At 42.0% G+C, this 13,986-nt stretch overlaps 1 protein-coding gene across 1 annotated transcript in view; it reads right to left on the reverse strand.

Annotated features, from left to right (window-relative positions):
* The window catches only part of LOC137269884 (unconventional myosin-XVI-like), a 268,971-nt gene that overhangs the window by 68,397 nt on the left and 186,588 nt on the right, over positions 1-13,986 (reverse strand). The window contains exons 30-32 of the mRNA XM_067803717.1: positions 6,039-6,110; positions 2,884-3,904; positions 2,380-2,490 (exon numbers count right to left, since the gene is read on the reverse strand). Coding sequence (XP_067659818.1) covers positions 2,380-2,490; positions 2,884-3,904; positions 6,039-6,110 — 1,204 coding nt within the window. The remainder of the gene's footprint in view (positions 1-2,379; positions 2,491-2,883; positions 3,905-6,038; positions 6,111-13,986) is intronic.

Raw genomic sequence — 13,986 nt, forward strand, 5'->3', positions numbered from 1 at the left:
AGCCTGGTTGATGAGGACTATGAGAGAGAAGAAGCCTGGTTGATGAGGACCACGAGAGAGAAGAACCCTGCTTGATGAGGACCACGAGAGAGAAAAAAAGCCTGGTTGATGAGGACCACTAGGGAGAAGAAGCCTGGTTGATGAGGACCACTAGAGAGAGAAGAACCCTTGTTGATGAGGACTACGAGAGAGAAAAACCCTGGTTGATGAGGACCACTAGAGATAGAACCATGGTTGATGAGGACCACTAGGGAGAAGAAGCCTTGTTGATGAGGACCACTAGAGAGAGAAGAACCCTGGTTGATGAGGACTACGAGAGAGAAGAACCCTGCTTAATGAGGACTACGAGAGAGAAGAACCCTGGTTGATGAGGACTACTAGAGAGAAGAACCGTGCTTAATGAGGACTACAAGTGAGAAGAAGCCTGGTTGATGAGGACTATGAGAGAGAAGAAGCCTGGTTGATGAGGACTACGAGAGAGAAGAACCCTGGTTGATGAGGACCACGAGAGAGAAAAAAAGCCTGGTTGATGAGGACCACTAGGGAGAAGAAGCCTGGTTGATGAGGACCACTAGAGAGAGAAGAACCCTTGTTGATGAGGACTACGAGAGAGAAAAACCCTGGTTGATGAGGACCACTAGAGAGAGAACCATGGTTGATGAGGACCACTAGAGTGAGACGAACGTGGTTGATGAGGACTATGAGAGAGGGAACCGTGGTTGAGTGTCTATGGCTGTCATCATAACCTTTAACTTGTTCTTGTTTCTGCTGTCATGTCGGGGATCCTCCCTCCCAGTCTGTGGAATGTCCCAACTTCCTCTGATGTTCGGACTTCCCATGACTCTCTACATTTCCCATTAAAAAGTTTATCGGCGTTGGAGTGCCAATATAGTGTGTTCCCGGTATCTAATCAGATGGATGAATGTAAGTGATCCCTTCTCAGTAGTGTGTACCAAAGGATTTGGGATTTGACTCAGAGTAGTAGGTACTGGGAATCAAAGACCACCTTTGTCATACTGCCTAAATAGCTGTGCATCACCTGTATAGTATCTTACAAGTGATGAATCATCCCAGTTTCAATAGTAATTTGTAATCCAACAGACCTTGAATATTGTGATTTAGCCTTAAACTGTCATCAAAATTCCTGACTCTCCATTAGATTTTCAGCTATTTTAAATGCAAAGTCTTGAAATCCAGCATCAAGGGAAGGGGATTTGACTTGTTCCTTTTCTTTTATCAGACACATAGGAGTCCATTCCTTTAAGAATAGCCCAAATGCTCTTGATACTGGAGTGAAGATCAGACACATGGGAGTCCATTCCTTTAAGAATAGCCTAAACACTCTAGATACTGGAGTGAAGAAATCCCTCATTCAAATCCTTCATGACCTCAAAGTGGTGGAATGACTGAGGCAACTTTTCATCTGAAACAAAGAGTCACTGGCCATTCCATGTCTGACTGCCATGCATCAGGAAAGGGTGGCTTTGACTGTGGACACAGGACATCTAGTACAGCAACATGTCAGGAAATGTGTATCTGGACATGGGTGCCTCTCTAAACACTTTAAACATTGCTTTATCAACCAGCAATTACTTTTCAGCCCCTGGGGAGGAAGAAATATGTTTTTTCATGCCTTGGAGTTTCAACCAATACAAGAAAACGAAACCCAAGAAATTTTTCAAGAAACGTTTGTTCAGAGAACAAGTACATACATGCATTTATGAGGACCACATATAAAATTCTGAGACTTTCTCTCCATCAGGGGAGCTTACTCCTGGTAAGAGTGTTTGGAGGACCACAAGGAAGAAAGACGGCACAAAATCATGGATTTAAAATTTAATTCAAGGTGAACCTGTGGATTGTGAAACAAGTTGCAGGAAGAAGGCAAACAAAATAAATGTCAGACTGATGTATTCGTACTGAGTTATTAATACATGTACTGACATATTCATACTGATGTATTTGTACTGACATATCCATATTGACACATCCTATACTGACATATCTGTACTGATGTATCAGTACATTCTTTCAGACTAATCAGCTGTGTTCAACAAACACTCAGTGGCCGAAGTCATCAGGCAGACACATGACAACTCCCCAAGCAGACACATGACAACTCCCCAAGCAGACACATGACAACTCCCCAAGCAGACACATGACAACTCACCAAATACATGTGTACATTCATCAGAGAGGCACATGTAAACTCATCAGGCAGACACAATTATAATCAATCACCAGGCAGACACATGTTACCTCACCACGTAGGCACATGATAATTCACCAGGCAGAGACATGTAGACTCACCAGGCAGATAAATGTTAACTCACCAGGCAGACATATACACACTAATCAGGCAGACACATGTTAGCTCACCATCCTTGTAGATGTCCACAGCATTGGGAGTAGGGCGGAGGCGGAAGTTGAGCGGGGAGGAACCACCACTGTTGTCCATCACTGGCTGCATTGGTGGCACAGGGACAGCTGCTGCAACAGACACAGCAGTCATCTATATAGCAAGATAGAAGGGTGGGGATTAACTCCTGAGAGTGGAGCAGACACAGGGTGGGGACTAACACCTGAGAGCAGAGCAGACACAGGGTGAGGATTAACACCTCAGAGTGGAGCAGACACAGGGTAGGGATTAACACCTCAGAGTGGAGCAGACACAGGGTGGGGATTAACACCTGAAAGTGGCGCAGACACAGGGTGGGGATTAACACCTGAGATTGGAGCAGACACAGGGTGGGGATTAACACCTGAGATTGGAGCAGACACAGGGTGGGGATTAACACCTGGGAATGGAATTGATACAGGACCATCATTTACACACCAGTCAGTCATGGGACAAAGGTCAATGTGGAGGTAAGCATGACCTACCCTGGGGGCTGTTGACTCTCTTCAGTTTGATATTGCCAATCTCTGCCATCAGCTGTGTGGCCTTGACCTCGTCCCCATTTTGTGCTGGTGGGTTAGGTCGGGTAACATCTCTTTCCTTGGCACGGGTAGCCTTGGCATTGCTGGTGGGTATGGTGGATATTGGGGGAGGGGGTGGGGGCACAGCAGACATACCTCGATTGATGGTGCCATCAAGTGGGGGTGGGGGCAGTGGGGGTGAAGGAGATCTACCCCTTGTTCTATCCTGTACCACAGCTTGGTATCGATCTTGTGGGGACACGGGTGGAGGTGGTGCAGGAAAATTTGGCGGTGGAGGAACAGGGTGTTCCATTTTCATACTCTGATCTGGAATCTTGGGGCCAACTTTCAGACTGTGGAGTTTGGTAACCATCTTAGGGGAGCCGGGACTGCGGGGTGACTGGGGGTGGGGAAACTGGGGGTGGCTACTAATGGCATTGTTCTTCAGCTGCTGGATCTGTGAGGACACATTCACAGGGACTGTGCTGTGGCAAGGGTTTGGCGGGGGCACAGGAGGGGGCACTGGGTTTACTCGTCCTGTGTGAGGCGTGTATTGTGAACTGTGCAATCCATAGGGAGGTGTAGGTGAATGTCCATCATACACAGAAGAGTTTGGAACACAGTGTACTTGCTGGTAGGCAGGCTGACTGTCCACTGGAAAGGGAGGTAAATCTGATTCCTCCTGATCAAGATGAATCCATCTAGCGTAAGGGTTTTCACTTGAGTGAGAGCTACCTGTTGAGCCTGTGCGACCCCGCTGGCCATTCAAGTCACTACCATTACAGTGTCCTTGACTTTGGTGTTTTGGTGATGTGGGGAAGCTTACTCCATATGAAAAGGGTTTGTTTTCCTGATGCCTCGGAGATCCTTGCTGAATTCCATGAATGAGTTTTGTTTTGACTCGTGGGGACGTTGGAGTAGACGTCTGCCACTGAGTACTGGTGTCGTCAGGTTCGTTGTAGATGCCGGACGAAGCAGAGGAAGACTGAAACAACAGCAATATTCCAGGGTGAGATGAGGAAATGTGTCACGAGCACACTCGTACTTCCCTGTGTGACACATTCTGGACATGTCACCTAGTGTTTCATACAGGAAAAAGTTGACAAACTAACACTGAACAGTTAAACAGAGCTCAGTTGTTTTTATGCTGCATTCAGATTACTATCTATTGACTGACATGAATGTTGCTTGGTAACACTCTCTCTAATCTGGGGCTCCTTTCACAAAGCATGCTTTGACAAAGTTAACTCCTCTTATTTAGTGCCTTTGAAAGGCTTTGTTAAAGGAGGCCCTGTCTAATCTGAAGCAGTTTCAATGACATGTTGACATACCAGGAACCAAATCATCAAAACTTGATTCCAATGAGATTAACGTTACAACCCAGATCAAAGGTCAGGTTTCTTTTCTAAACCAACCCCTGAATCCATGCTAGCAGAATCTATAGTAAGAAGATAAGTAATACAAATAAAGAGCAAGAAATACCGTATCTATAGGTATTTTGACCTACAGAATAGTATCCAGAACTGAAAGTAAAATATAAGAGTGTGAAACACACATCCTAAAGGAGCTGAGAACAAAAAGAGGTAACTCCACCATTACGTGGGACTGTCTGCTGAGTGACCCATGTGAGTAAATCAGATTCTCAGGGAGTGGAAAACAAGACAAGGAAACAAAGACCAAGGATACTACATACCATTGGAGAATTAATGGAACTATTGACTATCAAAGCACCCTATCTGCTTGTTACTGCTTACTACCCTTTGTTTATTGGCTTCATTAACAGTGCTATTTGTTGGTGTTTGTACCCTACTGGCTTCTTCCAGTTACTACCACTTGATGCGGCTTGGCACAACATACTAGTAGTTGGATGTTTTCACTTTTAGATTGACCAGACAGTGGGTACATTTTAGCATTATTCCAGCATGGTGGAGTATGCCAGAAATTGGCTTCACACATTGTACCGATGTGGGGAATCAAACATTAGGGTCTTCAGCATGACAAGCAAACACTGTAACCACAAGACTACCCCACCATCCCACATAACCAGAGTTAAACACTGTCCGCATGCTGGTCATCAAAAGAACTGAATCAGAAGCAAGCTGGCTGCCCATCAGATGTAAGTTGGTTGACCATCAGATGTAAGTTGGTTGACCATCAGATGTAAGTTGGTTGACCATCAGAAGAAACACATGTACACTGGACTTGCACATGGCAGATCATACTTGAAATGTGTACTTGCTACAAGGCTGATATTCCTGAATTATCCATGTCTTGTAAAAGGATCCCCTGAACTGCTCCCCAGATCAATAACAGTGGAGGTTTCATATTGGAGTTCGTTCACCCCAAACTGCTTTAGAGGAAGTGCTACAACAGACATGTAGGTCACAATGATCAACACACAATGAGATCTAACAAGATGTCCAGAAAACATACATCCTACAAGCGCTCCTGTTTACAAGATCTCCATCCAAAAGACACACATGCTATAACACCTACTCGCCATGAGATTGTTCTCAACATCTCAACCCAACAGGCTCCCCTAAAGACATGCATGCTATAACACCTACTCACCATGAGATTGTTCTCAACATCTCAACCCAACAGGCCCCCCTAAAGACACACATGCTATAACAATTACTCGCCATGAGATTCTTCTCAACATCTCAACCCAACAGACCCCCCTAAAGACACGCATGCTATAACACCTACTCTCTATGAGACTGTTCCCAAGATCTCCACCCAAGAGACCACCCTAAAGACACACATGCTATACTTGCCATGAAATTGTTCTCAAGATCTCCACCCAACAGCCCCCCAGTAGACACACATTCCACAACACCTACTCTCCATGAGACTATTCTCAAGATCTCCACCCAACAGACCCCTAATAGACACACATTCTGGTACACCTACTCTCCATGAGACTATTCTTAGTCCATTGCATGAACACCATCATGATCTCAATACTTTCAATACTTGAATACGATACAGGTGTGTTCTCCATATCAACATGTCTGTCTGTGCAGGTGTGTTCTCCATATCAACACGTCTGTCTGTGTGTGCAGGTGTGTTCTCCATATCCACATGTCTGTCTGTCTGTCTGTCTGTCCATAACTTACCCGTGGGGAGAAGGTGGACAGTCTAGTTTCCGGTGCACGTTCAGGAACACTTGGGGGATGACGTTTGTCCACCTGGAAATACAGATCAGATTAGTATCTTATCATCCTCTGAGCAACTAAACAACAAGCTGAGCTACAAGATGTAAGTGTTTAGGCCCAGTAACTTTTATGTGTTGGTGTTCAGATCAAGTTTTACTACAAGGTGTTGGAGCATAGGTCAAGTCTCACTGCAAGGTGTTGGAGTATAGGCCAAGTCTCACTACAAGGTGTTGGAGTACAGACCAGGTCTCTCTACAAGGTGTTGGTATAAAGACCAAGGCTGCGTTTCACAAAAGCCTCCTAAATTTATGAGGTCATATCTCATACGACCTTGTTTACGACCCTCTTCCCATCTCCTTTACGACTGTTTCACAAAGACGTCCATGTCATACCACGGGGTCCTAAATCCATGTCGCATATTGTTTAAGGTGTACTTTGTTGCATAGCAACGCATACAGCGAGACCAAACAGGCACCTGCATGTCTTGGTATTCCTAAAGTATTTCAAAATAGAAACACAGTTTTAGTAACAATGTAAATGCCATGTTTTTAATTGAAGATACAAGTTATCTTATCGTAATAATTGGATTCTCTCACTATATTCCATTGGAAATCACAAGATAAAGTGTATGAATAATTTCCATGAATATTATCAGGTTATGTATAAGGTTTGAATTAAACGCTGTCCATTAGCCTGTCCATATAATACTGCAATATTAGTCCCAATGTATTGAATATTGTACATCAGAGGAACTAAAGTACATTTACCTTGTGTAAAGGTTTAAATATGTTCCACGCGCTCAATGTATCAGCTTCTTTCGTAACTTTTATTCAATCAGAAACTTTCCAAGAATAAAAACGTATACCCTACATCCACGTTTGATGTGACATTGAACAAGGCTAAAGGTAGAGTAGAGTTGTGACGATATATCGATACTGGAATCGTGATATTAAAATCAGATGATACAATATATCGATGCAATCCATGTGTATCAATTCACAAACGATACAAACTTGCTGAAAGGTCACCTACATTTCTGTTGGTTTTTCAACTGCTGGTGATGTCACTGCTCAAATGTCCAACCTGAGTGGGAAACATCTTGACAGGATGATTTTCCTAAAGGAAGAATCTTACAAAGATACTTCTGAATTTCCGTCAGCAACATTAATGTTACAGTGTCTTCCCAACCGACACCTACTCATAGAATTTGTTCCTCACGTACAAGTTTAAATTGAATTAGAAATACTCAGGACTCAGGAGTCTTCAGTTTACAGTTCAGGCCGTTGTTCGCCAAGTTCACTTGTTTGAATGTTTACAGCTGATCGTAATTTCAGATTTGTAACAGAAAGATGTGTGATTCACGGATGTGTTGTTCATCATTTTTATTCTATCATGTTGATGGAAGCAAGTGAAGGCAAGACTGTATCATACATTTGTTTTCATTTGTTCATTAAATGGTGATTGTGATGCTTCATTGATGATTCTTTCTTCAAGGTTTACAGATTCCAGAGTCACTGAAATGTCACAATCATATCATGTTATCAAATGTATGAACAAATTCATTTATTTCCAAACAGACAGTGTATCATGAGACATAGCGTATCATATCGCAATAAACCTGTATCGTCACAACTCTAAAAGATAGATACTGAAATTAGTTCCATGAAAAAATGTTTGGACCATACGGTAAATATACTTCATAGTACTGAAAATGTTATCGGAAACTTTTTTGTTCACTCTTGTCCATCCGACCTTTACCTCAAAGAAATGGCCAAATATGTACAACAATGTTGACGCATGACATCACAACCGATGATCGATTTCTTACAAAATGGCAGCTTCGCTGACAAGGGTACACAGGATTTTGCAAGGACTCTTCCTTCGATTCAGGGATCGTTTGAGCATAAATATGATATGTAAGTAATCAGAATGACTCTCACTATCTGTGTGTTGTTAAATGTTTTCATCGTTTTCACTGTAAGTAAGAGACGAAACCAGAAACACTGATAATTACTGTTGTTCTGCATGATTTTGCTTCTGTTACGGCGTCAAGCTGCCCGAAAATTTTGACAAATACTTATGAAGTATCAAATCTTTGCATTGTATCCGTTTTTAATTTCCTCTTTCCTGCTGTGATACTCTTTCTATGCATACAGGTATTGAGCCATTCAAAGAAATGGAGAGCTGGCTGGATGTTGGTATTTGTTTATAAAGTGCTACACAATGTAAAATCTGAATATTGTTTGGTTACGTTTCAAACTAGCGCAGTCTTTGTTTTCACCCCTAGTATGTTTCGTTTTATTTTATCTAGACTGTTGGTATTGGTGGCAAAGACCAGATGTAACATCATGTTAACGTGTATCAGTAATTTATTGATGCATTTGTCACAGCTGACTATGGAATATTCGTGATGTAATGGGCGTCTCAATACAGACCTTCGCGAAACGAGATTTTGTAAACACAATCTAATATGGTGGAAAGCTCACTTAGACGTTCGTGTGAGTATAGTTTCGAAAGCATCCCAACCGGTTCTAGGTTCATTGACTGTGTTTCAGATTTATCACTGGAAATAACCTAAAAACTGATATCAGTGATCGTTGGCATGTTATTTCTAAATTAAATAATCATAGTAATTATCCGATTTTTCACATTTGAAATTATACTGTACACCAAATAATGCTTCGAATCATGATCTCAAAATTTCTTAGGCCTTATTAGTTAGTGTGTTTTAATCTTTTGCTGTACTATAGTCGCTGACGCCATCTTTGTACTAGTAGTGTTTACAACCTCCTAAAGCATTTACGACAGGTCAGTCGGGGTCCTAAATTTGTGGCTGTTTACGACACAGTGTAAATGTACGAGGTCTTTGTGAAACGGGGTAAAAATATACGAGATGGTCTACGACCTGCTTTACGAGGTCGGACCTGTAAGAGGGCTTTGTGAAACGGACCCCTAGTCTCTCTATAAGGTGTTGGAGTATAGGTCAAGTCTCACTACAAGGAGTTGCTGTACAGACCAAGTCTCACTACAAAGTGTTGGTGTACAGACCAAGTCTCTCTACAAAGTGTTGGTGTACAGACCAGGTCTCACTACAAGGTGTTGGAGTACAGACCAGGTCTCATTACAAGGTGTTGGTAGACAGACCAAGTCTTACTACAAGGTGTTGATGTACAGACCAGGTCTCTCTACAAGGTGTTGATGTACAGACCAGGTCTCTCTACAAGGTGTTGGAGTATAGGCCAAGTCTCACTACAAGGTGTTGGTGTACAGACCAGATCTCTCTACAAGGTGTTGGTAGACAGACCAGGTCTCTCTACAAGGTGTTGGAATATAGGCCAAGTCTCACTATAAGATGTTGGTATACAGACCAAGTCTCTCTGCAAGGTGTCGGAGTATAGGCCAAGTCTCACTACAAGGTGTTGGTGTACAGACCAAGTCTCACTGCAAGGTGTTGGTGCACAGACCAAATCTCTCTACAAGGTGATAATTAGATATATACAGACCAAGTCTCACTACAAGGTGTTGATATACAGACCAAGTCTCACTACAAGGTGTTGGTGTACAGACCAAGTCTCTCTACAAGGTGTTGGTGTACAGACCAGGTTTCACTACGTGGTGTTGGAGTACAGGCCATGTCTCACTACAAGGTGTTGATGTACAGACCAAGTCTCACTACAAAGTGTTGTAGTACAGACCAAGTGTCTCTACAAGGTGTTGATGTACAGACCAGGTCTCACTACAAGGTGTTGGAGTATAGGCCATGTCTCTCTACAAGGTGCTGGTGATCAGGCCTTGTTTCAAATCCAAGTGCTGGTTTACAGGTAGTCTTATCAGGGCTGAAGGAATTGCCTTTTTAAATGACAACAAAACATCACTTCTTGATATCATAAGACGAGGTTAAACATGAATATATGTTATCAGTATTGGTGGTAAAATCATGATGATCAAATCTGGCATGAAACCACTTCAATTCATCAACAAAGATAAGATTATCTTGAACATTAATACAAGACTGACCCGTGAAGGTATAATAGGCCTTCAGCAACCCATGCCTGTCATAAGAGGTGACTAATGGGACCAGGTGGTCACACTTGCTGACTTGGTTCACACATGTCGGTTCCCATTTCTGCAGGTCAGTGCTCATGTTGCTGATCACTGGATTGTCTGGTCCAGACTCAATTATTTACAGACTGCTGAATTATATACAGACTGCTGCCATATGGCTGGAACATTGCTGATTGTGGCATAAAACTCAACTCTCTCATTCATTCATCAATACACAACTGTTTTTTGTTAATCCCAATTGCAGAATTAGTCCTTGCCGAGAATATTTCACATCATTCACGGTAAACATTTTTTCAAGTTTACATTTATACATGTTTACATTTTGGTGTTTCTCCTAAAATATCCCTTTGTATCTCAATAACTTTGTGAATACAACCTAAACAACATACCTGTCTCTTTTTATTCAATAGTGATATAAACTCCATCAATAGTCCATCTACTATTTGCATTATAAATTCATCAAATATTTTGAAACGGTCATCATGCATGCGACAACTACTGAGATAGTCTCCATACATCTGGGTTCATTATCATCAGCATTACTTTATGCTTGTAATTATTGTGAATTTTTTTTGTTAATTCTGTATATAATCACGATGAGGCTGTTTTGGATAAAAGTTTGCAGCAAATTGTGCGTAACTTAATAGACTAAGATCTCGGCTGTAGCTGGGCTGGTCTAAAACTTGAACATTTTCATCGGACAACCACTGATCACTGACCACTGTGTAGACCACAGTGTATGTTGGGCCATTATCATGCTGGAAAATCCATATATCTTATACAGTGTTTGGGTCATGGGAAGGAGGTGATCATTTATGTTCCTTCATCTATTTATCCCACACCACATGTGACATTTTGGGCTATGATCTGGGAGTTGGTAGATAGGTCTCAGTTTAGAGTTTAGGAAAAGCTAAACAGATCTTTCATCAGAAAAGAAGATATTATCCCAGTCTTAAGGTTTGTGAGACCTTCATGAGTTTAAATATCCTCCATTTTGTGCATCTTTCATCAATGATGAGGGAATTCCACGCTTTTTCACCCAGTTAAGTCTTTGCAGTTCTTGTCTGAGGATTTCAGAACATACCTGGGGACTTCCTCTAGTAATCATCTCTTTCCTGATATCCTCAATGCTTTTCAGCTACTCCTATTCACAATCTGACCATGTTGTCTGAGATCCTCAGTACCAAACTTCTTTGGCCTCTCTACCACTGTCTTGTGCTCAGTCCCAACTCCTGACTGAATTTTCTTCAAAGTCCTGTATATTGTATGTCATGTCTAACAGCTAATCCCAGGGGAGATAACTCTCCAAGGTTCACTCTTAAGTCTACAAGATGTGCTTTCAATCATGAGTATATCACTACATAAAGTAGCACCTATCATCAGTATTAGGTAACAAAGAATTACAACAATTTCTGGGAAAACAGTAAAAGCTTGGTATTTCTACATGTGGTTGTTGCATAAATCTGGTATTACTACATGGGGTTGTTGCATAAGCCTGGTATTACTACATGGGGTTGTTGCATAAGCCTGGTATTACTACATGGGGTTGTTGCATAAGCCTGGTATTTCTACATGGGGTTGTTGCATAAGCCTGGTATTTCTACAAGGGGTTGTTGCATAAGCCTGGTATTTCTACATGGGGTTGTTGCATAAGCCTGGTATTTCTACATGGGGTTGTTGCATAAGCCTGGTATTTCTACATGGGGTTGTTGCATAAGCCTGGTATTTCTACATGGGGTTGTTGCATAAGCCTGGTATTTCTACAAGAGGTTGTTGCATAAGCCTGGTATTTCTACATGGGGTTGTTGCATAAGCCTGGTATTACTACATGGGGTTGTTGCATAAGCCTGGTATTACTACATGGGGTTGTTGCATAAGCCTGGTATTTCTACATGGGGTTGTTGCATAAACCTGGTATTACTACATGGGGTTGTTGCATAAGCCTGGTATTTCTACATGGGGTTGTTGCATAAGCCTGGTATTTCTACAAGGGGTTGTTGCATAAGCCTGGTATTTCTACATGGGGTTGTTGCATAAGCCTGGTATTTCTACATGGGGTTGTTGCATAAGCCTGGTATTTCTACAAGGGGTTGTTGCATAAGCCTGGTATTTCTAGTCCACTCAATGACAGATTGGTTGCCATCATGCTTGCTGTAGTTTGTTGAATGTAGAGTGGATGTGCCGAAGAAATTGATCAATAACACTTTAAAGTGATGGTTGTACTACAGCCAAGTGCGAAAAAATAAAGGCAGTTTTACAACATGATATGGTAGTTTGGGTGAGCTCTGATTCCAGTTGACACCACTGTATGAGTGTAAAGCTTGCTTCTGCAGCCACTAGATCATGAGTGACACAGTTACAGTAACCAACACACACTGACACATAGAAATCACTTATAAAAGTCACATTTTGAACCAAAACAATCTTCAAGTAAGAGAAAGTTTCAGATTTTCTTATCAAAAGTAAAAGTCAAGACCTCCCTAAAGAACAGTTCAAGAAATTCCAGGAATGGACCACCAAGACATCCTCAAGGAAGTGATATCGTAAAAGCTCCCCAAGAAAGGAATCACCTCGAAGTCCTCCCAACCAGGACAGCAGACAGACATAATGTCACCTCTTATGGAGTCGCAGTGAACAATGTGAAGAGATAAAGGTCGAGAGTCACAAATCCTCGTCATGGAAGCTACAGTACATCAGACTGCTGATCCCCATTTGATTATAATTAGGTCATTACATTCCCAAACCCATCAGATTATCATTTAATAACCGGACATTCGGCCTTGGGTCAACCAATCAATGCCCCCCCACAGGAAACATGGTGCACAGCTTGTTGGTTTTCACACTCACTGATGTGTACACCAGAACAAGGCAGATTCAGGCAGTGGATACATCACAGCAGGTGTGTGCATACGCTAGAACATGGTTGTATTCAATCAATGGATACACCACAGCAAGAGCATGTATACACAAGAACAAGGCAGTAATCAATCAGTAGATACATCACAGCATGTATATGTATACATTAGACCAAGGCTGTATTCCATCAATGGATACATCACAGAAGGTGTATGTATACATTAGACCAAGGCTGTATTCCATCAATGGATACATCACAGAAGGTGTATGTATACATTACACCAAGGCTGTATTCCATCAATGGATACATCACAGAAGGTGTATGTATACATTACACCAAGGCTGTATTCCATCAATGGATACATCACAGTAGGTGTATGTATACATTAGACCAAGGCTGTATTCCATCAATGGATACATCGCAGAAGGTGTATGTATACATTAGACCAAGGCTGTATTCCATCAATGGATACATCGCAGAAGGTGTATGTATACATTAGACCAAGGCTGTATTCCATCAATGGATACATCACAGTAGGTGTATGTATACATTAGACCAAGGCTGTATTCCATCAATGGATACACCACAGAAGGTGTATGTATACATTAAACCAAGGCTGTATTCCATCAATGGATACACCACAGAAGGTGTATGTACACATTAAACCAAGGCTGTATTCCATCAATGGATACATCACAGCAGGTCGTAGTGTGTTGTGGTGTGTGTATGGAACACACAGCACAGAACACATGCCATGGAAGACAAAGCAATGCCTAAACTAGGATTCAATAAAACTAAAAATCTACAGAATAAATGTAGAGAAAGTGAATGTCGGTCCACTTGCATCAAACCTTAGCATAATGAGCTGCTCCAGGGCCGCTGTCTGCATACTCCACTGAAACACTGGCTGAGTTGCCCATCACCTGGCCTACAACAGTGTGTGATGTAGTCTACCTCCCATGTCATCCATGCTGGCCGCCAACACCA

This window comes from Haliotis asinina, unplaced genomic scaffold (assembly GCF_037392515.1).
Source record: "Haliotis asinina isolate JCU_RB_2024 unplaced genomic scaffold, JCU_Hal_asi_v2 scaffold_18, whole genome shotgun sequence".
In the NCBI taxonomy this organism is placed as follows: Eukaryota; Metazoa; Mollusca; class Gastropoda; order Lepetellida; family Haliotidae; genus Haliotis; species Haliotis asinina.